The 26934-nt window shown below is 42.1% G+C and overlaps 1 protein-coding gene across 2 annotated transcripts in view; it reads left to right on the plus strand.

The window, feature by feature from the left end:
- LOC124615898 (28S ribosomal protein S36, mitochondrial) overlaps window positions 1-26934 on the plus strand; it is a 45773-nt gene that overhangs the window by 13701 nt on the left and 5138 nt on the right. For both annotated transcript variants that reach the window (XM_047144072.1, XM_047144073.1), the window contains exons 2-3: window positions 892-946; window positions 10598-10746. In XM_047144072.1, coding sequence (XP_047000028.1) covers window positions 892-946; window positions 10598-10746 — 204 coding nt within the window. The remainder of the gene's footprint in view (window positions 1-891; window positions 947-10597; window positions 10747-26934) is intronic.

Raw genomic sequence — 26934 nt, forward strand, 5'->3', positions numbered from 1 at the left:
ACCTGGAGTGAACATGAAAAATGTACTTCCGTCAGTTGACCCGTTGAGGGTGTGGAGGCTGAGAAAAATATCCTGCAAAAAACAAAAGTCCGGAATTCAAGACGGTGTCCAGGCAAAAGATGAACCATACAGAAATCCACAGTGATTACAGCTATGGTCATGGCAAGTTTCAGCTTTGAATGTAGGTTGAGTAGATAGTATCTCTAGATGCATTTTCCCAAAAGTATGAAAATTTTAGCTTTGGGCACAATTTTCTCTGAAACTAGTACATCCATGTCAATGAAACAGAAATTAATTACCACTTTCATTGACATAAACTAGAATTATGGCAGTCAAATAAAATGTGTGACAAATATTTAGTAGATTTTGTAACGCCAATTTTTCATGTTGTGTACTTTCCTGTCCATTTCTACTGTGGTGGTGATGTCAAATAAATACACGTTGAGGGAAATATGTCAGCTTATACATGCTTCAAATTTATTTTGAGTTGAAAAAAATAAAGAAATGTGCACCATTGTAGTGTGGTCAACCATAGGAAATACTCAGCCATAGGAAAAGACTAATGAGTAGATGCATTTCAGCAGATAATATTGTCAGTCACTTTCAGTTATTAAGAAGGAAAACCTTTAGATAACTTGGAGAAGAGACCATGTAATGCTGTAGTTTAAAGAAAAAATGTTCTGAATTTACTTCTTTGTATTCCTGGCAGTTTGTTAAACATTACAACTTATTTATATTTTGATTGGGGCTATTGGATTTTTATCATAATAGTTAATAATGTTATCCTCTGTGGTAATACTGCAGTAATATTCATCATTGTATGTGTTTGAGGGGGGCTGAGGCACATGGACCTTTTTCTGTTATTTGTAAATATTTCTTTCATTTTTTCAGACAGTGAAACCACATGTTCCACTAATCAAATTCCGCAAAGGGGGTAAGGTTCAAGGTAAGTTATCATCTGCATCAGAGTATAAAGTACTCTTTATTGTAAAGTATAGCTGCAGTTATTGTTGTAAAATGCCCCTCCTACTCTCTCTCCTCCAAGTGTATTCCTGAGTTCGTGCATTTGTTTGCATTCATCACACTTTGGGAATGAGGGCAGAGAATTTTTAGGAGAGGTATTAGGTAGTAATGCTGCGACAATCATGAAATAATGGCTGTTAGTTTTTACTAGTAATGTTATCTTGTTGGCTTAGTTGCTTACCAGTAAACTCCCATTTCCTTAAGGAATCGAACTCCCACTGTTTCTAAGGATAATACTTTCCTTACTGTGTTAAACCTTTAACATAAGATTATACCTTGTAATCAGTAGATTATGAGAGCATTTTAAATGTTTAAATTTGGTCAATAATTATATGAAATATGGAAAATAATTCTTTTTGCCTCTGGAAGCCATTACGTAGGCACTCTGCAATTGGGATTATGAACTGTGAACTAGGTTGACTCTTCTGTGATACAGATTAACCTTGTAAAGCTCCAATGATGACTTTTTGTCTTAACTTAGTTTAATTTTGCAACTGTCTGACTTGAGTAGGGGAGCTTTACATAGAGAACATGCTTTGTTACTTTGAAACAATAACAGTACAAATCAGATAATTTTTTATTGTCTCTTTAGCATGTAACACACTTCTCTAACAATGCCTGGACATATCCAGTCTTGTATTAGAGGTTATGCTAGTTCATATGCACACTGAAATAACGACTGCTGTGTTGTGTTTCCGCACTAATTAAATAGGTAATCACTGATCATAGAAGCATATTCATTTACATTCTACTATCAATATGTTCCTCCACGACAATTGCTGATACACAAACACAACACTGTTTCAACCGTTAATCTTGTAACTAATCCTGCACGCTTCTCACATAACTTAATTGCGCTCACTTTTCTCCTGTGAACCAATGTAACACTTTCAACTCTTAATTATACTTTGTAGCAATTTATTCACACTGTTTACCCCATTGCTGCTGCCTTTGACCATTGTGTGTGGAAGCCCAGCAGCAGTTCTTTTTCGTACACCAAGACAGCATGTGATCACTATCACTGGGGCATTTTTGCCACATTAATCAAAACTATGCTCTCGCGATGGGAAAGGTGCACTCAGCTTCAGAAGTTCCAGAAGCCAGCAATAAGTAAGGAGTATAATGTCGATACATTAAAACATCTAGGATAGCAGTACTCCTTATGACCTCAGACAGTGTTAGCAAAGGAAGTCAGAAAACCATTGGCTATCTGAAGAAGCTGTACTTGGCAGATATGAAAAAATAACCATTCTTTTGAGAACTAAGAACTGTAATAATTTGACCAGCTGCTTGCATGCAGAGAGAATGCCATCCTTTAGGTTAGATTTACTTTCATTCCAATTGATCCATAGTGAGGAGATCCTCCAGGATGTAGAACATGTCAGAAAAACAACAATACATGACAAACATTACAACTCAAACAAATAAGCTAATGTACCATTCCACAGGTCCCAAGTGGAATGATAGTCATTTTTTAATGAACACTATATGAAAAATAGATGGAAACATTCCATGTGGGAAAAATATATATAAAAAACAAATATGCTGTAACTTACCAAACGAGAAAGTGCTGGTAGATAGACACAATAAAAAACACATAAACACACACACAAATTTCAAGCTTTTGCAACCCAAGGTTGCTTCATCAGGAAAGAGGGAAGGAGAGGGAAAGACGAAAGGATGTGGGCTTTCCCACGGCCGTCAGTAGTTCCAATGGAATATTGTCTACTCCGGGGGCCTTGTTTCGACTCAGGTCTTTCAGTGCTCTGTCAAACTCTTCACGCAGTATTGTATCTCCCACTTCATCTTCATCTACATCCTCTTCCATTTCCATAATATTGTCCTCAAGTACATTGCCCTTGTATAGACCCTCTATATACTCCTTCCACCTTTCTGCTTTCCCTTCTTTGCTTAGAACTGGGTTTCCATCTGAGCTCTTGATGTTCATACAAGTGGTTCTCTTATCTCCAAAGGTCTCTTTAATTTTCCTGTAGGCAGTATTTATCTTACCCCTAGTGAGATAAGCCTCTACATCCTTACATTTGTCCTCTAGCCATCCCTGCTTAGCCATTTTGCACTTCCTGTCGATATCATTTTTGAGACGTTTGTACTCCTTTTTGCCTGCTTCATTTACTGCATTTTTATATTTTCTCCTTTCATCAATTAAATTCAATATTTCTTCTGTTACCCAAGGATTTCTACTAGCCCTCATCTTTTTACCTACTTGATCCTCTGCTGCCTTCACTACTTCATCCCTCAAAGCGACCCATTCTTCTTCTACTGTATTTCTTTCCCCCATTCCTGTCAATTTTTCCCTTATGCTCTCCCTGAAACTCTGTACAACCTCTGGTTCTTTCAGTTTATCCAGGTCCCATCTCCTTAAATTCCCACCTTTTTGTGGTTTCTTCAGTTTTAATCTACAGTTCATAACCAATAGATTTTGGTCAGAGTCCACATCTGCCCCTGGAAATGTCTTAAAATTTAAAACCTGGTTCCTAAATCACTGACTTACCATTATATAATCTATCTGATACCTTTTAGTATCTCCAGGGTTCTTCCATGTATACAACCTTCTATCATGATTCTTAAACCAAGTGTTAGCTATGATTAAGTTGTGCTCTGCGCAAAATTCTACCAGGCGGCTGCCTCTTTCATTTCTTAGCCCCAATCCATGTTCACCTACTACGTTTCCTTCTCTCCCTTTTCCTACACTCGAATTCCAGTCACCAATGACTATTAAATTTTCGTCTCCCTTCACTATCTGAATAATTTCTTTTATTTCATCATACATTTCTTCAATTTCTTCGTCATCTGCAGAGCTAGTTGGCATATAAACTTGTACTACTGTAGTACGTGTGGGCTTCGTATCTATCTTGGCCACAATAATGCGTTCACTAAACTGTTTGTAGTAGCTTACCCGCATTCCTATTTTCCTATTCATTATTAAACCTACTCCAGCATTACCCCTATTTGACTTTGTGTTTATAACTGTGTAGTCACCTGACCAGAAGTCTTGTTCCTCCTGCCATCGAACTTCACTAATTCCCACTATATCTAACTTTAACCTATCCATTTCCCTTTTCAAATTTTCTAACCTACCTGCCCGATTAAGGGACCTGACATTCCACGCTCCGATCCGTAGAACGCCAGTTTTCTTTCTCCTGATAACAACATCCTCTTGAGTAGTCCCCGCCCGGAGATCCGAATGGGGGACTATTTTACCTCCGGAATATTTTACCCAAGAGGACGCCATCATCATTTAATCATACAGTAAAGCTCCATGCCCTCGGGAAAAATTACGGCCGTAGTTTCCTTTTGCTTTCAGCCGTTCGCAGTACCAGCACAGCAAGGCCGTTTTGGTTATTGTTACAAGGCCAGATCAGTCAATCATCCAGACTGTTGCCCTTGCAACTACTGAAAAGGCTGCTGCCCCTCTTCATGAACCATACGTTTGTCTGGCCTCTCAACATATACCCCTCCGTTGTGGTTGTACCTACGGTACGGCCATCTGTATCGCTGAGGCACGCAAGCCTCCCCACCAACGGCAAGGTCCATGGTTCATTGGGGGGGAGACTTACCTTAGGGGGGGAAAAAGGACAGGAATCTGATGGAATTCACCTGGTCCTACTCCAAATCCCATGCCACTTTCCTCGACGTTGACCTCCATCTGTCCAATGGCCAGCTTCACACATCCGTCCACATCAAAACCACCAACAAGCAACAGTACCTTCATTGTAACAGCTGCCACCCATTCCATATCAAACGGTCCTTTCCCTACAGCTTAGGTCTTCCCGGCAAATGAATCTGCTCCAGTCCTGAATCCCTGAACCATTACACCAATAACCCGAAAACAGCTTTCGCATCCCGCAACTACCCTCCAGACCTGGTACAGAAGCAAATAACCAGAGCCACTTCCTCATCCCCTCAAACCCAGAAACTCCCACAGAAGAACCCCAAAAGTGCTCCACTTGTGACAGGATACTTTCCGGGACTGGATCAGACTCTGAATGTGGCTCTCCAGCAGGGATACGACTTCATCGAATCCTGCCCTGAAATGAGATCCATCCTTCATGAAATCCTCCCCACTCCACCAAGAGTGTCTTTCCGCCATCCACCTAACCTTCGTAACCTCTTAGTTCGTCCCTATGAAATCCCCAAACAACCTTCCCTACCCTCTGGCTCCTACCCTTGTAACTGCCCCCGGTGTAAAACGTGTCCCATGCGCCCTCCCACCACCACCTACTCCAGTCCTGTAACCCGGAAGGTGTACATGATCAAAGGCAGAGCCATGTGTGAAAGCACCCACGTGATTTACCAACTGACCTGCCTACACTGTGAAGCCTTCTATGTGGGAATGACCAGCAACAAACTGTCCATTCGCATGAACGGACACAGGCAGACAGTGTTTGTTGGTAATGAGGATCACCATGTGGCTAAACATGCCTTGGTGCACGGCCAGCACATCTTGTCACAGTGTTGCACTGTCCTTGTTATCTGGATGCTTCCCACTGACACCAACGTATCAGAACTCCGGAGATGGGAACTTGCCCTTCAATATATTCTCTCTTCCCATTACCCACCAGGCCTCAACCTCCGCTAATTTCAAGTTGCCGCCCCTTGTACATCACTTGTCATTCAACAACATCTTTGCCTCTGTACTTCTGCCTTGATTGACATCTCTGCGCAATCTCTTTGCCTCTACACATGTCTGCCTGTGTCTGTATATGTGCGGATGGATGTGTGTGTGTGTGTGTGTGTGGGCGCGCAAGTGTATACCTGTCCTCTTTTCCCCCTAAGGTAAGTCTTTCCGCTCCCGGGATTGGAATGACTCCTTACCCTCTCCCTTAAAACCCACATCCTTTAGTCTTTCCCTCTTTCCTGATGAAGCAACCTTGGGTTGCGAAAGCTTGAAATTTGTGTGTGTTTTTATTGTGTGTCTCTACCAGCACTTTCTCGTTTGGTAAGTCACAGCATCTTTGTTTTTTTATATATTTTTTCCCACGTGGAATGTTTCTTTCTATTATATTCATAAATTTGTAAATACTTTGGCATGTCCTATATCCTTCTAAAAAGAGATCTACGGATGAATAAAGCTGCTACTACTGCTGCTGCTGCAGCTAGTACTACTACTACTACTACTACTACTACTAAATACATTGCTGCCATATTAGGATTGTACCTTAACTATAAAGGTTAGTTAACCTAGCTTTTATTACACTTTTTGGTGCAAACATCAGATTTTACCTAGTACTTCAAAAAGTACAAGAAGTAGCTTCATGAAAAACTCTACAGAATCATTTTATGTAAAACTAACCTAAATCACAAAGTATAAGTTTCTACCTCAGATATTACTTGTTTTCGAAATTTTGTAAAAGGTGGAATATGTGGAAACAAACTAATGAATCATGCTGGGGCTCAAACCATCTAACATTGACATAGTTTTACGTAATCTGGCCAAGTCTTTTAACATTATTTGAACATTTAATTTAACTTTAGATAGATGCTGCTGGCTTGACCTTTGCAGAGTGATTTGGGGGGTGGGGACACCTCTCTCTCTCTCTCTCTCTCTCTCTCTCTCTCTCTCTCTCTCTCACACTCACACACACACACACACACACACACACACACACACACACACACTCCTCACCATAGACATACAGGTACAGCACTTGGGTCACCACACCACATCTTCGACATCTCAGGATATTTGGAGACAAGGCCTGTGTCCACATTCAGAGTGCCAACCGACAAAAATGATACTGAGTGTATCTTGGTAGAATACTGTGCAGAATCAAAAGTATACATACTTTTTGAACCTAATCACCAGAGGATCATGAAAATGTGGGATGTTACTTTTAATGAAACTGTGAGGTGACGATTGAATTGTTTAGCATACTTCTAAGGTGATACAGGTCCAGTCCCCACTGACCTACAGTGAAATAAAGCTCCCCGTGAGATAATGCAAAATTTAAAAGAAACTAGGGCATGCAACGTATAAGGTCTTATTAAGTGGAATTTACTAGGGGGCAGCCCAATTAAACATGAAACTATGGGTACCACACCTCCCATGGACATAATAATAGTGTGAGCCAATGAACTACAAATGTAAACTAATGGCCATTACAACTATTTGGTTTATTGGAATAAGAAATCAAACAAAATTATTTACCCACTCAATCTAGTATACGAACACCAGCGGAAAAATGCTTCTATCGGAGCACAAAAAATGTGAATGTGTTCCTGTTTATTTAAAGGAATCTGTCTTAAAATGGGGTACCAGCTTCCTCATTCTACCTTCCTCAGCAACGTGAAAAATTTTCCCAAAACTTTTGGCCTGCGAAAATATTCACTCTTTTTTAACATGTGACTCAAGTGAAACTCCCACAAGCTCCCCTAATTGTAACTCACTCACTCATTGCTGTAAGTTGCTCACACTCATCCACTCCCAGTTTGCCCTTACTCACTCACTCTTTCACCCCATATCATTGTCATTATTTCTTTGCGTCTCTCTGTCATTGTCTTCTGTGTCACAGCCACAGTCCCCTTTGTTCTGTCCTACTACTACAGTCTCCTCTCGCTGTCACTGTCTCCCCCTTGTTCTCTCTTACTGCTAATATCTCATTTCTTCCTTTCTATTGGTGCTGTCTCTTTTCACTGTCACTATCTCTCTCTTCCTCATTGTTGTCAAAATATACTCTCTCTCATTGTCACTGGCTCTCATTCACTCATTTTCTCTTTCTCTTTATTCCTACCCCCTGGCATTGTCTCCTTAACTCCTTTCCAGCACTGTTAGCTGTGTTCCACTGCCACTGTCCCCCCCTCTTTCTCTCACCCTGTCATTATCTCCTTCACTCTTTCTATAACACAACTGTCTACTATCTTGCAATATTTATAACTTTTCTGTCTCTTTGCCACTGCCACTGTCTTTTCCTCTTTCAACATAAAAAGCGCAAATATATTCACATGCCAAAATTTTTGGGAAAATTTTTGAATGTGCTGAGGAAGGTGAAATGAGACACCTGGTACCCTATCTTTCAGTCAGTCTCCTAAATAAACAGGAACATATTCACATTTTTTGTGCTCAGATGGGAGCATTTTTCCACTGGTTCGCTTCTTTTCCCTGCTGCAGCAGGATGTGTAGTGCATATGAAAAGAAATGTAATGGTCAGTGAAATGTAGATAGTTTACTTATGTGAAATTGAAATAATGCAAAACTAATTTAGCACCTCACACCATATCTTATGTACAAAATCATTTTCCATATGTATGCTTCAGTTTTACAGCATGGGATTCCCAGATGATATTGGAGACACTTTACAGCATATTTTTCAGTGTTACACCACTTTATAAACCAGGTTTTTGCTTCACATCAGATTTTACATGCATATTTCATGTATACAAGTGAGATAACTTGGAATCACTGTATCTCAGAAATGGATAAAGATATGAAGAAAATTTTCAAGGTTCAAGATAGAGATCTTAGGAATACGTCATAAACATTACAGCTTTTTGCTGTGCATAGCTATCTGAGAATCTGCGACAGAGTTTTGGTAAAAAACAAATATACATTTTTTCATTGTTTCTCAACAACAGATAAATGGGGAGATAACTCTTATAGATACCTAAAGAATATATCATTAAAATTTGAGCAATTGCTGCATTTATTTGTTATTTAGATTTTGCTTCATACTGGTATTAATGTGAAAGTATGGTAACTTTGAAACTCTATATCTTGGAAACTGATAAAGATATAGACAAAATTTTCAAGGTTGTGAGAGATCAGGATCTTAGGAATATATATATCATAACTTTCAGCCATTTGCTGTCCACAGCCATCTTGGCATTCTCAGCTTGGTTTTGGTCTACTGCCAGTATTTCATCTCCTAACTTTCCTGTCACTTTTCAATCTGACCTAGATCTCAGGCTAAGCCACAGATTAGGCTGACAATGACCAGATTGGCTGGTTTCAGCTGACTGGTAGTTGTGCCACAAACATTTTAGTGACTCGTCAAACAGTAAAGCATTCCTCCTCTCACATCCTCTAAGTCTGCTGTGCTGCAACAGGCCTACTTCATTTAGCTGATGGTCAGATTCATTAATTAAATTCAATTAAAGTCAATTGAAATTGACCACATTTTGAAGTAGTACTGCATCTGGAACTGTTTTTGTTTGTTACTGAGCAGCAGAACTATACTGTTAAGAAGCTCTTAATGGTAGCTGACTTTTCTGTGTTTGTCTGTTAGTTGCTAGATGCATATTAGTATAAAACTCAGCTGAGAACAGTAGGCCACATGAATTCTTAATTCGGGCCACATGTTGGCCATGGGCTGTAGTTTGATGACCGCTGGCCTAAAGAGTCACTGGAAGGAGCAGTGATGCCAGACAGTGCTGAAAACTGGCTGAAAGTAATTAAAGAAGAGTTACTGAAGCTCAGAGAGAACCACACACAGGAGTCTGCTGCTTTACATTTAGACAAAAAGCCTGTAAATGCAAAATAGGTTTTTAAAATTAAAGAAAGATACGAAACTTCGCATTGTATGTTATTAAGAATAACTAGTAATAAATAGTTGTGTTCAGAAGCAAGGCCTGGACTTTGATGAAACTTTCCCTCCGGTTGTAATGCATAGCTGATCAAGGTATTTATTTGCTATGGGTGCTAAAAATGCTATTAATATTAACCGGATACGTGTGTTGTCATGGACTTCTTACTAACTATTGTATGTGAAGAGATCTAGGTGAAAGTTCCAGAAGTAGATCCACTTACGAAGACTTAATCCACTGGCAGGCAGTCCAAAGGATCAAAAAGGTACCAAGAGTATGAAGCTATTGTTTTCTAATGCTGAGGATTGTCAAATAATAGATTACTGTGATTCAGATTGGCCCAGAGATTGGAAGGCAGAAAGTTGACAACTAGATGTCTGTCTAGATCGCAAGAAGCATTTATATCCTTTCATAGTAAGAAACAACCAGCAGTGGCCCTCTCCTCAACTAAGGCAGAATACATGGCCCTGAGCTCGGCATGTCAAGAGGCTGCGACTTCAAAGGTAGTCACCCAAAGTCAGTGTGGAGTACATACCTTCAGAGCAAATGCAGGCAGGCATGATATCATCTCTGGCAAAGCCTCACCATCATGTTTTGCTACAAGATTTGAACTGCAAATTTTTATTTTTTGTGGGCATAACTCTAGTGGAGGTGTCAGAATTTAGACTCTGTACCTCACTTATTAAATTATTGTTGGTGCTGCTATGCTGTAATATGGATGCTCAGAGTTTTTATCCCATGTAGTATATTGTTCAAGGGTTTGTGTTACAGTTTTACCACATTAAAGTCTGGGTGGTAAACGTGTTTTTTCAATCAGTTATTGCCTGTAAATTACTCTGTTAGCGGAGGTAACCAGAATGCATCACAGCATTTTAGGTTTTTTATTGTCTTCATTTGACAGTTAAATTGCGGTGATTTTGAAGATTCCTATATAAAACAGGTATTAATTAGTGAAGGGCCTAAGCCATAAAAAATTATGGTAAGTACAAGAGGTATTTTGGGATCATATTTTCATATTGTATTTCTGTCACAGAGACCAGCACAATGCTTTCACCAGCCCAAGGGCCAACCCCCGCTGCATCTAAAGGAAAGGTACAAGCAAGACCTGTTATTGAAGATTATCAGCTGCCTGCAAAGTACCGGAGGAGGCCAATTGATGAGAAAGAAATTGAATATATCAATGTGAGTTGCGTTAAATCATGCTCAGTAGACATAAGTTTGCAGTAAGTAGCTGACTTGTATGGAATTAGCTAGGGGGAAAAAGGTGTAAACATTTGATACCGTCGTTATTTTTCAAGCAGTTTCCAATTTGTTTAAACATCTGCACTTCTCCACCAGTGTGTTAACTGGATAGCAGTATTCTAATTGCACAGTCATTCCTGCAGTCTTCTCTTGTTCAGTGTTGGTGGCAGGTTTGTAAACTGTTAAAAGTAGTACTGGTCTCATTGTTTGGGCTAAAATATACTGAAATGACAAAAGTCAGAGGGAATCTCCTAATGCCATGTCAAGCCTCCTCCTACCCAGCTTAGTGCAGCACCTTAACGTGACGTGGACTCAACTTGGTGTTGGAAGTCCCCTACAGAAATACTGAGCTGTGCTGCCTCTATAGCTGTCTATAACTGCGAAGGTGTTGATGTTGCAGGATTTTGTGCTTGAACTGACTTCTAGATTATGTCCTATAAATGTTCGATGGGATTCATGTTGGACAACCTGGGTGCCCATATCATTTGCTCGAATTGCTAGAGTGTTCTTCAAACCAGTCGTGAAGAATTGTGACCTGCTGACATCATTGTTTGGAAACATGAAGTCCATGAATGGCTGCGAGTGGTCTCCTAGTAGTTGAACATAACCAGTTCCAGTCAGTCATCAGTTCAGTTGCCCCAGAGGATCCAGTTCATTCCTGCAAACACAGCTGACACGATTATGGAGCCACCACAGCTTGCACAGTGTGTTGACAACTTGGGTCCATAGCTTCACGAGCTCTGTGCCACACTTACCATCAGATCTTAACAACTGAAATAGGGACTTACCCGGCAAGGCCATGGTTTTCCCGTTGTCTAGAGTCCAACTGATACGGCAACGAGTCGAGGAGAGGTGCTGCATGAGATGTCATGCTGTTGGCAAACGAACTTGAGTTGGTACTTTGCTGCTGTAGCCCAAATATATCAGATTTCGCTGCACTGTCCTAACAAATACATTCATTGTATGTCCCACATTGATTTCAGCAGTTATTTCACACGTTGTTCTTTGGCTGTTAACACTGAAAACTCTACGTAAACACAGCTGCTCTCGGTCATTAAGTGCAGGCCATTGACCACTATGTTGTCTGTGGTGAGAGATAATGCTTGAAATTTGGTATTTTTAGCACACTCTTGATACTGTGGGTGTCAGTATATGGAATTCCCTAATGATTTCCAAAAGGGAATGTCCTATGCTTCCAAAGTTCTGTGACTTACAGTTAGGCGGGCATAATCATGCCTGAAACCTTTTTACATGAATCACCTGGGTACAGATGACAGCTCTGCCAATGTGCTGCCCCTTTATACCTTGTGTACATTGTGCTACCCCTATCCGTATATGTGCTTATCACTATCCAACGACTTCTGTCACCTCAGCGTAATAACTGTAATACTGGTTGTTCAAAACAATCAGTGAAACAGACATATCTACCATACAAATAATGGAAAATCCAGGATCCCATATAAATGAAGTACACAGTTACCAGCTTTGTTGTCTTTTGCAGTTGCTCATATTTTATGTAGGTTTTTAGTGTTATAACCTTGCAAAACTTGTGTCATTGATTTGAATCCATTTTACAGTAAATGTATGAGAGACGAATATGTGCTATTGAGCTACAACTGTGTTCATAGGAGGGGACTTCAAAAAGTAAATCACACATTATTATAGCAGGCCATGTAGGTTTTATTGAGTGCAGCTCTATGGTTCAAAGTGATTCAGTACATAACACTATTCTTGGAAGGTTCTACCAGTTGTTAAGTTTCTTGGTTATAGAAATCTGGTCTTTGGTCATGGAGCTGTTCATGAACTGCTGTATGAACATCCTCATTATAGGAAAATCTCTTTCCCTCCAAATGTTCTTTCAGCTTGCTGAAGAGATGGAAATTGGACGAGTGTATGATCCGGACTTCCTGATCAACATCACCCATATCTGTGCAGTCTTGATCAAATTGTTGGCACCATTTCAGAACAGATGGATGTGACATTGTACTTGGTTCCTATGTTGCCAGAATTTCAAGGTGAATTTGTGTACAATTTAGCTGTTCTGCCAACAAAAATTGTACTGTCCATGTACTTCAACTTTGGAGTATGTTTCCAGTTGTCATGCCATTTCACTCACACACGTCTTACCTGTACCACAGCAGAACTGTAACTGTGTATTGAGAAAACCCAGAGTAAGTACACTCCTCTCAAAACATACCAATCTTGTCTGTGTAACTTACTTTCTGAAGTCTCTACTTAATATTGCTGATTATCATTTTGTTGTGTTTAGATGGAAATTAATATTTACGTCTGAGATAATGATCAGTGTATAAAAAATAATATTGTTTACAATTCTGGCTTGATTACATGAAAGAAAAGCTCTGCTAAAGAAAAGTAAATCATTGGAATCAGATTGCTGTCACTTCAAGCAATTATTCAGATGGAGTTTCAGCCATTTCCATTTGTTTAAATTATCTGTTGAGTCCAGAATAACTGCCAAAGGAGGAATTCCATACAAAAGTCCAAATATACAGAATAATTTGATGATGAAAATCATTTGGAAAATTTGCTTGCCATTAGCTTCATGCACATATATAATTGGGTATTGTCTTTGCTTTTTTAAAATTGCAATTTATTTCTGCTGATTGTCTTGTTCTTCATCCTGTTGTAGAATCTGACCTAAGTATTATTCAAAGTGTCCCTGCCAGCCATATGTGAGACATTAATTACACACTGTAAGAAATTTCCTTAAGTATGCAAAATACTTTCTTCTGAATTTAATATCTTTCTTGAATGAGACTTTAAGGTTTGTCTCAAAGGATCATCATCTGGTTCACTATCTCAGTGGATGTCACAGCACTTGTCTGTGATTTGGCATTGTCATGCTGAAGGAGAGGGTGCTCCATGTGTGGATGAAAACTTCAAATTCTAAACTCAATTACAGCATGCTGTTTCTCATGCACCATCATTTATGTTAAACATCACATTGCATGCTCCAATTCAAAGCCCTCTAGTGGCAGAAGACTGCAAATATGTAGCTATAAAGAATAAAGATGTAGAATGTTAATAGCATTTGTTTTATTTAAAAAACTTCAACAGTAAAACACTCTGATGAGTTAGTTATTAGCATGTCAATGTATATGAAAAGAAAACCATGAGGAGATGACAACCCGCCTACTCCCCTAGGGAGCTCACAACTCTGTTGGCCAGCACGGAACCTGAGCCCTTGAAGTGCTACTTCACTTTCTGTGCTGCAAGCCCATTCTTCGGCTATTTTTTTCTCCCTGCTTTTTGGTTGGATGTCTTGGTTTATGATTTTTTGATGTTTGTCTTGTTATTTTTTCTTGTTCTTCTTCCAGCACTTTAGACATCTTTTCATCCTAAACTACATGGTCCCCATTGTTTGGTTTGACCTACTGTTCCTCCTCTTCCAAATTTTATGGAAGTATGGTTCATGCAGGCAAGGCAACGCAGTGTGACGTATATTCCACATGTGTACATTTCTGTCTTAGCACCCTTACCATCTGGTGTAGTCAAGTACCTGCACTGTGGTAGCCCTCTGATCATGCAGGGATCACACTATTGGTGCCTGAGCTTGTAACTACCCACATATTCCAAGGAGAATGTGATCGTTGTCGCGGGGCAATGAAAACTGGTCATGTAACCATTGCTAAGGCTGGAGGCAACTGTGGGGAGACCACTCGTTTGGAGTGAGTGGCACCATGGCAGATGACTCACATATGAACTGTATTAAGTGTCCTTCTGCTGGTGACTGCATGGCTCCAGCAGTCTTTTCTGAAAGGAAAGATTCGTACGATGCAGAGTGATGTGACCCTAAAATGTTCCTCCCGTGGCCAGGACATAGGGCTAAGGTACAAGAGGAGAAATACTCCCCACAATACTTCATTCCTTTTTGGCCACAAAGCCATTATTCCTTGTTGAACACCTTGAGGACAGGTTTAGGGAAGTAGCAGTAATCTCAAAATGAAGAGTGGTTCATATCTGATGAGAGCAGCTCACTTGTGACAAGCCAAATGAAATTCCTATAGCTGTAAACCCCCCCCCCCCCCCCCCCCCCCCCCCATAGCAGTTTCACTATGATACAGGGTATCATCTTCCACAGTGACCTTCTTTTACAGACCAGTGCCGAGTTGTCCCAGTTTGGAGTGACGGGGAGGATATTTTGTCCATTGTGTCCATTAGGGATCAAAGAACAATAGGGGCGTTACAGGGGCCTTCATTTTGGGCTTTGAAGGCACCTCGTTGCCTAAAAAGGTCAAGGTGATGGTGTATCGATGTGACATGAAACCGTATATACTATCTCCCATGCGGTTCTTCAGATGTGTGTGATTTGGGCACATATCTTTGTGTTGTAAAATAGTTGTGGATGCCAGCTGCACACAAACATTCTTGTGCACTTCCCCCATCTGTGTCATCTGCAGAGGACATCATTCCCCCAGTGGCCAGGCAGCACAGTCTCCCAATGGGGGAAGAAACTCCAAGAATACAAGACTCTTGACTGACTGACTGACTGACTGATGTACCACCCAGCCAAGAAGAAATATGATCTTTGCATCCTGCGTGAATGACTATGGCGTATGCTAAGGATCCGACATCGTCATTTTCTCTAGCGACAGTACCCACACCCTTTGTGCCTTCTTCGTCGGGCCATCAGGATTGCTCATCTATGCCTGCTCCCCTGGTCATTGGGGGCACTCCTCCTATTATTCCAGTATTCCCCCCCTTCCTGCCCCCCCCCCCCCCCCAATTGACTTTGGGAGCATCGACTCCCCACCCACTGGGGGCGTTGATCCCTGATCCCCAGTCCCAGCTGGAGAAGCAACACCCTCCACTAGCATCCCTCACCAGGAAAGGGTCACTCAAAACACTCCTTTTTTAGAATTCTGCTGATCTGCAACGAGATACCAGCCAGTGGCTGAGGGAACCACAATTTGCTTGTCATAGAGCTTCGCATTTCTTCTCCATCCCTGAAGCTAGGGCAAGTAAAGTCCTCATGGGTATCAAAATCTTCCAAGGAGAAGAGAGATAAAGGGGAGACAAAGGAGGTTCTGACAGTCACCTGGCCACTGGACCCTGCATGACCTGATTGAGAATGAAAGTGTGTTGTTGCTGTATCGTTCCCTCTGGTGGCAGCAGGTGAACCTAGGGCATGACCACCTGCTTACTTGGTTCCTACAGCTTCCTACTGCCCCCCCCCCCCCCCCCTCTGTACAGAACACTGATAGCATGATCCTCCAGTGGAACTGTTCTGATATTTTCCACCACCTGGCTGAGCTATGTTGTCTCTTATGCATTTCCCTCACTTTCCACATTGCCATCCAGGAAACTTGGTTCCCAGCATTGTGAACCCCTACCATCTGTTGGCTATCAGGGCTATTTAGAGAGTAGGTCCGACTGACAGAGCGTTGGGTGGAATTTGCACTTACTTTCCAGACTCTGTCTACAGTGAGCATATGCCACTCAATATGACTTCGGAGGCTATGACTGTTTGTGTGTGGATGTCTCTGCATTTTGCCATCCGTAATGTGTATCTCCCTCCCAATAGTGAAGTATCTCAGACCACATTGTCTGGACTCATTTCTCAGCTCTCCACACCTTTCCTCATTTTAGGTGACTTCAATGCCCACAACCCTTTCTGGGATGGAACTGTGGCCACTGGCCATGGTAGAGCTGTTGAATCTTTGCTCACAGAGCTCAGTCTTTGTCTTGTGAATACCGGTGCCCCAAACACTTTAATGTGATGTATGGATCTTATTCGCCCATTGATCTTTCCATTTGCAGCCTTGGTCTCAGTCCATGATGACCTGTGTGCAGCGATCATTTTCTGATTGTCTTGCCCCTCCTTCAACATCACTTGTCAGGACATCCACCCAGGTGGGCTCTCAACAATGCTAACTGGGAGGCCTTTGTCTGTGCTGTCATCCTTAGCACTCCATCATGGGGAGGTATCAATGCGGCTGTCTAGGGCACAACCCCAGCTATTCTCTTGGCAGCAGACTCAGCAATTCCTTATTCCTCGCGATCCCCATTTCACTTCAGTAGATTGTATCTTGGTGAACTTCAGAAATCGCCATGGCCATTAGAGGTCGCTGACAAGCTCTGCAACATCATAAGCAGCATCCGTCGATGGAGAAACTCACTGCCTTTAAACAGCTCTGTGCCCGGGTCCACTATCTCATAAAATGGCAAAAACAAGAATGCTGGGAACAGTTTGTTTTCTACCATTGGACGACATACCCCTCCTTTGCTGCAGATTTGGGCAGAAATTCACCGCCTGTATGAACTCCTAGTCGACTCAGCTGCTTTCTGGGTGGAGAAACTCTCTCGCCTTACTGTGTTTCACCCCTCTCTCGCTTTTACTTGCTTCTCTCTCTTGGTGTTTAGTGATTCTCAGTTGCAGTCAGGTTCATCAGGATTTGTCTTCTGTGTCCCTCCTCTCTCAGAACTATTCCCGGCTTGATGCATATAGGATGGAGGGACTGATGACATTGTAGTTTGGTGTCTTTAATCCCCTCAATCCAATCCAACCCAGTCAGTGAGTAGATAACATTTTTATGGCTGGTTCAGGTTACCTATAAATTCTGACATGAGGTTAATGACTGATAGTAAAATTGATAGCAGAGAAATGCGACATAAGAAAACTATCATCAATAATGATTGTGTAAGCAGAAAATGTGTTTGTAACGTGTGTTGTGAAAACAGACAGATGGAGGAGAGAAAAGAACATAGAGGACAACATGTGTAAATTTTAGCAATGTATGTGACCATGATTGGTCTCCCTCTGTTTTAGTATCATGAGGGATGATACCTGATTTATCCACTTCATCCATAACCTGAGTGGAAATTGATCGAGAAATGTTGACTTTACTTTGACACAAAAAGATTTTTCCTTATAAGTCCAAGGCTAAAACCACATTGATCACCCCTACATACAACAAAGATAACATTAATTTTAATCAGAGACCACCACCACCACCACCACAACCACCACAACACTTTAATGGCTTCCAGATGATGACTTTAATGGTGAAATAGGTCAGAGTAATAAAAAAATTTAGCATGTTGTGGTGGTCTTTTATCACAATGGCTTTTACAAAAGCTGCACAGGAAGACTTAAAGAAGTAAGATAACATTTACCACAAGGAATTTGTTACTGCTTTGCAAACTCTGAGTGCAAAATTTCGCAAGGAATTTTTGAAATGATTCCTGTGATGCATTTGCTGTGTGCAGCCAGAGTTGGGCAGCATTGTGGATGCTGCTGGCCACTAACAGGTCTTCACACCAAGCTACACTATGTGAGCAAAAGTATCTGGGCACTTGGCTGAAAATGACTTACAAATTCATGGTGCTCTCCATCGGTAATGCGGGAATTCAGTATGTTGTTGGCCCATCCTTAGCCATGACAGCTTCCACTCTTGCAGGTATATGTTCAATCAGATGCTGAAAGGTTTCTTGGGGAATGGCAGCCCATTCTTCGAGGAATGCTGCACTGAGGTGAGATATTGATGTCGATCGGTGAGGCCTGGCATGAAGTCAGCATTCCGAAATATCCCAGAGGTGTTCTATAGGATTCAGGTCAGGACTCTTTGCGGGTCAGTCCATTTACAGTGATGTTATTGTCGTTTAACCACTCCGCCATGGCCCGTGCATTATGAACAGGTGCTCGATCGTGTTGAAAGATGCAGTCGTCATCCCTGAATTGCTCTTCAACAGTGGGAAGCAAGAAGCTGCTTAAAACATCAATGTAGGCCTGTGCTGTTACAGTGCCACTCAAAACAACAAGGGGTGCAAGCCCCCTCCATGAAAAACACTACCACACCATAACACCAACACCTCCGAATTTAATTTTGGCACCACACACGCTGGCAAATGTTGTTCACCGGGCACTCGCCATACCCACACCCTGCCATCAGATCGCCACATTGTGTGCCGTGATTTGTCACTCCACAAAATGTTTTTCCACTGTTCAGTCGCCCAATGTTTACACTCCTTACACCAAGTGAGGTGTCGTTTGGCATTTACTGGCATGATGTGTGGCTTGTGAGCAGCTGCTCGACCATGAAATCAAAGTTTCTCACCCCCCACCTAACTGTCACAGTATTTTCAGTGTATCCTGATGCAGTTTGGAATTCGTGTATGGTGGTCTGGATAGATATTTGCCTATTACACATTACGACCCTCTTCAACTGTCTGCAGTCTCTGTCAGTCAACAGACAAGGCTGGCCTGTACGCTTTTGTGCTGTTTGTATCTCTTCACGTTTCCACTTCACTGTCACATCAGAAACAGTGGGCATAGGGATGTTCCTGAGTGTGGAAATCTCACGTACAGACGTATGACACAGGTGACACCCAATCACCTGACCACGTTCGAAGTCTGTGAGTTCCGTGGAGCGCCCCTTTCTCTCACGATGTCTAATGACTACTGAGGTCACTGATATGAAGTACCCGGCAGTAGGTGGCAGCACAATGCACCTAATATGAAAAATGTGTGTTTTTGGGGATTCGAGATACTTTTGATCACATAGTTCATATATGCCTACCAGTAGCGGGCTCAGTGTGGCCTACCTGATCTGAGTCATCTGTCCAACTACAACGATCTGGCAGGTGATTACTTCTGTTATCCTTCCTCAGAATTCATAAAGAAGTATATGTTAGTAAATATGGCACAAACCTAGTGTTTATGGTAGGGTTTTGCAATCACTCATACATGCTGCAGGTTTCAGCCTTCACAGCCCATGTCTCCTGCACTGGACAGTATGGACTGTGGGCTAGCACACTCGGGCTGGTGAGTTGAGTGCAGCCCACTGCTCCACAGATGGTGGTCTAGCAGCTTGGCACATTGAATCACCAGCTCACTGTGCTGTGCACGCTGCTTACGGTACTTACTGCTCCAGTCAGTGGCCCATGTTGTGGCATGGCGTATGTCTGTATACAACTTCATAAAACATGCGGGGGGGGGAAAAAAAAACATGATTTGTTAAGTGCAGTGTTACTAATTAGCTTGATGTATGCTTCATTTGCATTGTTTGAAATCTAAGGAGTGTAATTTGAAAAAATCTTTTCAGAGTAAAGGTATTTTGAAATTGTTATTGTCTTGTAAAAGTCCACTGACCTGAAAAAAATGAGTGGGTACTGCAAGTAGCTATAGAATATATAATTTGGCACTACAGTGTAGCATACAAGCTCAAACATTAAGTGAAACAGCTGCAAGCCTGCCCTCATATTGACGATGAAAGTATTGGTAAAGGGAGGACAAAGTAATGGCCTGGCAAGTGGTTGCAGAATTTAGCCCACCAGATGCGACAGACTGGCCTGAGGAGTGACCGCAGTGTGCAACTTGGCAAGTGCTGGGTTGCTGAGGTGTGTCAGCCAGGCTGGACTGGGTGAGTGGGTTATGCTAGGTTACACAGTCCAGTGAGCCAACTGGGCTGATGTGCATACTGCAAGATCCAAGTTACATGACCCCGGGCTGGGTAGGCTGAAACCTGTGCCATGTATGACACTATCTACAGTCAGACATTGAAGAGATCTTTTTTGATATACTTCAAAAGTCTTATGAACACTGCTAGAAATTTTTGTTACTCTTATTTTAAGGCAAATTGAGGTAATTTGTTTGTATTACTTTGCATTTGCTTTCTTTCTGATTACAGACTTTACTTCACATCAGTGGCTGTCTTTGCTGTTTTTTCCATATGAAACCAAAAAAAGCACAATAATATTTAACTGTTTGCTCCCATCCATGTAAAGCACTCCCTCACTCAAAACTTTGGGATCCAGGCAAAATTGTGCTTTCTGACATATTATTATCTGTAATTATGTAGCCAGCTTTGTTGCCACCTGTATTTTGCAGTTACTCATATAATTTGGTGCTTAAACAAATTTCCCAAAGAAATGTAACCATATAAATTGCAGTAGTTTACAAGAAAAGTAAATTCTTCATGCTGCACATTGTTTTAAAAAATATTTATATTTAAATGTTGTCTCAAAGAATCCAAAATCAAGTACCAGTTGCGAGAGTAGGATCATCAACAAGAACTAACTCTTCCCACTTAAAGAATGTTTATTGAACATGCACAAAAGTACATACAGAGCTCGACTGCCCATGTGAGCAGACAGTGCTCAAATGTAAACGCATGTAGAATGTTCTAGTGGATTACAATATTACATAAATAAGTCCAAGAATCTTCCAGAAATCACAAGTGTTAAATACCCGATAATTGCAGAAAATGGGGCTCAAATTAGTGACCTGCACCTTGCCAGTCAGTGCTATAGCCACTACACCTTAGTGGATGATGCAGAGGATGTGACAGTATATAAAATGTGTGTGTGTGTGTGTGTGTGTGTGTGTGTGTGTGTGTGTTTTCTAGGATAGCTCTTGAATGTCAGGAGTAATGTACATCAAACTTAGTCCAAATATGGCTCTTCCTTGAAAAAATTACTGTGGGAGTAGACACTGTAACCGTTACAGAGATGGAGGTGTGGATAGGGGAGGAATACTAGCGAAACTGTGGAGTGCGTGGAGAAATTTTAACCTAACTTTGTACACTTGTAGCATTCTAAGGAATAAAAATATAATACCTGGGTAAGATGCCTTTACACCCCTTTTTGTTTAAGTGGCTGTGGAAAAAGTGATGAAAAGTACACTTAAAACTGGAATTCTTGAGTGGTTCCAACTAAGCTTAGTACGAATTTGATTTGCTGTCTCGAAAATATGCTTGAGGAGGGATGATAATTCATGTCTAGCACCACAAGAAGTGGGGGTGACAGTGAGAAGAAGCTGTTAGTGAGAAGAAGCTGTTAGTGAGAAGAAGCTGTTAGTGAGAAGAAGCTGTTAGTGAGAAGAAGCTGTTAGTGAGAAGAAGCTGTTAGTGAGAAGAAGCTGTTAGTGAGAAGAAGCTGTTAGTGAGAAGAAGCTGTTAGTGAGAAGAAGCTGTTAGTGAGAAGAAGCTGTTAGTGAGAAGAAGCTGTTAGTGAGAAGAAGCTGTTAGTGAGAAGAAGCTGTTAGTGAGAAGAAGCTGTTAGTGAGAAGAAGCTGTTAGTGAGAAGAAGCTGTTAGTGAGAAGAAGCTGTTAGTGAGAAGAAGCTGTTAGTGAGAAGAAGCTGTTAGTGAGAAGAAGCTGTTAGTGAGAAGAAGCTGTTAGTGAGAAGAAGCTGTTAGTGAGAAGAAGCTGTTAGTGAGAAGAAGCTGTTATTTTGAAGTTATCATAAGTGGTGGAAATTATTGTTGATGGGTGTATGGTTTTGATATTGTTGGGTGAATTGGTGACAGTTCTGATAATACTTAACCCTTAGCGTTTTGATGGAGAGAGTGGTGTGTGTGTGTGTGTGTGTGTGTGTGTGTGTGTGTGTGTGTGTGTGTGTGTGTGTGCGTGTGGGGGGGGGGGGGGGGTTAAAATAAGTTATAGTGATTGGAAAATGATGAATATTAGAGCCTTATTCATAGAACTGAGGATTGCTAGCTGGATGGTAACAGTTGTGATTACAGTTGACTCCAGCAAGTGAGTGTGGGGGAGTTGGAAAGGTTTGAGATTTGAGGTGTACGTGTGAAATGGGTGGAGTAAATTCAGCCAAAGTTGGGCCGCACATCATTTACTATTCTGGAAAAACGGCGAGGGTAATACTTCCCTATCAACCATGACGGGAGGGAGGGATGTTTCCTCTCTTGTAATTGGAAACAATACAGAGTTCCTTTTCTGAATGAATGAACAAACTGTAATCTAAATGAGTTAAAGATGCGAACCAGTGAAACACTCCAACTGGAACATCTAAAAACAATTAAAAATTATTTTAATGTATGGAGGTATGTGTATCATTCATCCAAGCCACTACCCACTGAACTCTTGAGTTTGTTGAGGCCTACAATTGATTATTGAAGGTTAACAAACCTGTATACTGCAAAAGTGCAACCCATTGAAGGAACAATACCATCTAATAGACAATTATGTTATTTTAGATTGTACAAACCCAGTGTAAGTTTTTTAATTTTGTAGGGTGGCAAAATGACAAACTGCAGATCACATTACGTGACTGCCATTTAATCAACTGCTTTCACTCTGTTCATATTTGATATTTGCACTTCAGTGATGAATAGGGTAAAAATGTACACAACTACTTCTATTTGGAAAAATACAGCTGTAAATACTGCATGTGTTAACATGTATCATATTAAGCAACTGTTTAGATGAAACTTCCTGGCAGATTAACACTGTGTGCTGGACAGAGACATGAATGGAACATTTCCCTTTAATGGACAAGTACTGTACACAGTTTGAATCTACCAGGAAGTTCCATATCAGCATTCTCTCTGCTGCAGAATGTAAATCTCATTTGCGAACTGTTAAGATTTTTGCCAAGTAATGGACTAATTGTGACTTGTGAATCTGCTGGTTGTGACAATTCATACCTCTGCAGTCTTCAGGTTCATTAACTTCAGACATCGCTTCCACACAAGCGCAGTTTTACGGATAAATGTTCTTGATGAGTGATAGAACACACACATGCCATTATTTTAAAACAGTTCAGTATTAGCCATTTGGGTTGGGTTCTTTTCTTGTAAGTGTGATTGGTAGTACATGTAAAAAGAAATTTTACTTTGTTGGTTTCCAGGCTTATGAATCCACTCTCTTTACTGATGTGATATGCATAAACCAACATAAGGACTGGTGCAGTATTGTGGAGGTGACTGCCAATCTACTCTCAACTGTTTATTGGTGGATGTGGTGGACATAAGCTTTAATCATTTCGTGGACACAAAATACCTCGTCAAGCGCTGGAACGGACCTTCTTTATCTTTTTTTAATGTTTGTATTTATTTAACAAATGAAAGATCACAGATGGAGGAGACTGCAATTGTCATATTCATTGCTCAAGACAATGATTCATACTTAAGAGTTTTAAAATTATAAAAAGGATCATCACACAGAAATACTCCTATAATTCAAGTCCATGGCAGACAGCAACTGGATACTATGCAGAACATGTCAGTGGAGGTGCTTCAACCTTTTTCAATAATCAGATATTGCTGAAGTTTGCCATAATGGATCAAGTTGGATACATGTCTTTCTTGGGTGTGTGACTTTGCTCTCAAACCCATTCACTCTCAGAATTTGTCTCTTGACCAAATCAAATGGAAGAGAAATCCCTAAAATATAATTAAAATTACTTGTGATTTGACACATCATGCCATGAAACTGAGTTTTTCCAGTCATAATTATCTATGTAACTTTTGAACTGTCCACCACTGTCAATTTGACACAAATTAAGTTAGCGTCCCAGTGTACATCTGTAATTTGATGTAATTATTACAAGCTGCCACACATCCTATTTGCATTGGCAGACAGATCATTGCTTGTTTGAGCCTTTGTTGAAGGAAACCAACACCCATCATGGCAGCACTGTAGTGAGCATGACAGATGCTAACTAACAAGTTATTTTTATTAGACTGCTAACTGTTAAAATATGGACTGTAAGTTGGAGCTAACGGACAAATAGGTCTTGAAACTTAGAAAACGAATCCTTCACATGAAGGAACCAATAGATACGAAGAAGAAGAAGAAGAAGAAGAAGGGGGCCCCCCCAGGGGATTCACAACTCTTTTGTGGATACGTGTGTAGTGAGCACAGGACCCCGAGCTAATGTGGCCTTCCTTCCTTTCCGGGCTGCATACCTTCCCTTTCCGTATCCTTCCCCATCCCCCATCTTCGCCTCCCCCCTCACCTCTGGCTCTTTCCTTCCCTTTCTCCCCCTCTGGGAGTATGGTTTGTGCCTACGTCCGGAGACGGACGCTTGTAAATGTACCGCATTCTTCGCCTTCCTTGCTTGTATGTCTTCATCTTTCCTTCTCTTTTCCTTACCTCTTCTCTTTACCTCTTCTCTTTACCCTTTTCTCCGCTGCGGCGTTTGAGACCTCTCTTCTTTCCTTTCCCTGTCTCTTTCTTCCTCCCTGTGCGTGTCTGAAGGCCGACCCACGCACTTCCATGCGTAGCCGGTGACGGGGTAACGCGTAATTCCCCGCCCCGGGTAGACAGGTAGGACACGTACGTACCCCCTGGTAACGGCCAGGCCCAGGGAGGGGTGATTACCCGAGCTGATACCTTCCGAAAGTGCCGATTGGTCCCTCCGTCCGTTTGTCGGGAGGTGTGACCTGAGGTGTGAACAATCACCTAAGGCGGGTGTGCCCTCGGTGAGGGCCCCCACAAGGGAGGAGCGCGCCATCGGAGACGCCGGTAATCATGGGGGATTCTTCCGCAATGGTTTCCTCACCTTCCACTATGTCTGCTCACAAACGTAAGTTCACTGAGTCTCAGCCACAGACGGTTCTTCCATCGTTGCCACAGTTCCTTGTTGTTTCTCGGTCTGACGAAGGTCACGACTTTTCCACGGTCAACCCTTTCATTATTCAGAAAGGTGTCGACGCAATTGCGGGTCCTGTAAAGTCTTGTTCCAGATTACGGAATGGCACCCTGTTGTTAGAAACACACAGTGCCCTCCAGGCTCAAAAATTGCTGCGTACTTCTCTGCTCCACACCTTCCCTGTCCGGGTGGAACCGCACCGTACCTTAAATTCCTCGCGTGGAGTCGTTTATACACGCTCCCTCGATGGATTGTCTGACGAAGAAATTCAGCACTACCTGTCTGACCAGGGCGTCACGGCTGTTCATCGGGTTATGAAAAGGGTTGACTCGAACATCATTCCAACCCGCACTGTCTTCTTGACATTTGACAAAGTTCAACTCCCATCAAAAATCAAAGCAGGCTATGAGATAATTTCCGTTCGCCCTTATGTCCCAAACCCTACGCGTTGCTATCGATGTCAGCGGTTCAATCACACCAGCCAGTCCTGTTCCAATCCGGCCAAATGTGTTACGTGTGGCAAGGATGCCCATGAGGGTGCTTGTCCACCTCCATCCCCTCGCTGCATCAACTGTATGGGTGACCACGCTGCTTCCTCTCGAGATTGCCCCGTTTTTAAGGAAGAAAAACTCATCCAGGAAATAAGAGTGAAGGAAAAGGTGTCGACCTTTGCTGCTCGAAAGTTACTCGCCAGTCAACAGCCCACTGTGCCTCAGAAAGGAAAATACAGCACTGTCCTTGCTTCTCCTCGGCCAACAAAGGAGGCGGCCACGCAGACTTGCGACCTCACCTTTAGTACCACGGTCGTCAGATCGGCCAGCGCAAAGATCGCCCGTTCAACCTCACCACTTTCGCCTGCCCACTCTATGGCTCACCCTTCGTCGGGTTCTGCTAAATCTCGAGCCCAAAAGTCAGACGCCAAGTCTTCGAAAAAAGAGCATTCTCGTGAAGAGTTTTTACGTACCGCAACTTCACAACCATCGGTTCCTCCTTCATCTAAACATCATACTTCCAAGAAGGCTACGAAGAAACACAGTTCCTCTCCTTCTCCGCCAAGGCGTGTCCCATCTACAGCACCACCTGGCGGAAATCGCCCTCGGCCGTCTTCTGTGTCGCCGAGGCGCACTGCTGGTGGCCAGTCAACTGGCCGATCGTTGGTGGCAGGAGCTGCTCCTGACCAACCTATGGATCAGGATCTTCTGCCTTCGACTGAATGCCATTCCATGCTGTTGGTCGCAAGCTCTGAGCAGTCGTTGAGTTGACAGCACCCTTGGTCACGTTCCTCCATTTTCTGTTCACCCTATGTCCATTATCCACTGGAATATCCGCGGCATTCGAGCCAATCGGGATGAATTGTCGATCCTCTTACGATCCTACTCGCCGGTCATCTTTTGTCTTCAGGAAACAAAGCTGTGTCCCCATGACCGCTTTGTTCTCCCTCATTTTCAGTCTGTCCGATATTATCTCCCCTCTGTTGAAGGCACTCCAGCCCATGGAGGACTCATGATTCTTCTCCACGATACTCTCCATTATCACCAAATCCCCTTAAACAGTTCCTTCCAAGCTGTCGCCGTCCGTCTTTCCCTTTCTGGATACACGTTCTCTCTTTGTACTGTATACATTCCATCGTCCACACCAATGGCACGAGCTGATCTCCTTCATCTTCTTGATCAGCTTCCACCCCCCCTATTTGCTGGTTGGGGACTTCAATGCCCACCACCCGCTTTGGGGATCTCCACATCCTTGTCCACGTGGCTCACTATTGCTAGACGTCTT

Source organism: Schistocerca americana, chromosome 5 (assembly GCF_021461395.2).
Source record: "Schistocerca americana isolate TAMUIC-IGC-003095 chromosome 5, iqSchAmer2.1, whole genome shotgun sequence".
In the NCBI taxonomy this organism is placed as follows: domain Eukaryota; kingdom Metazoa; phylum Arthropoda; class Insecta; order Orthoptera; family Acrididae; genus Schistocerca; species Schistocerca americana.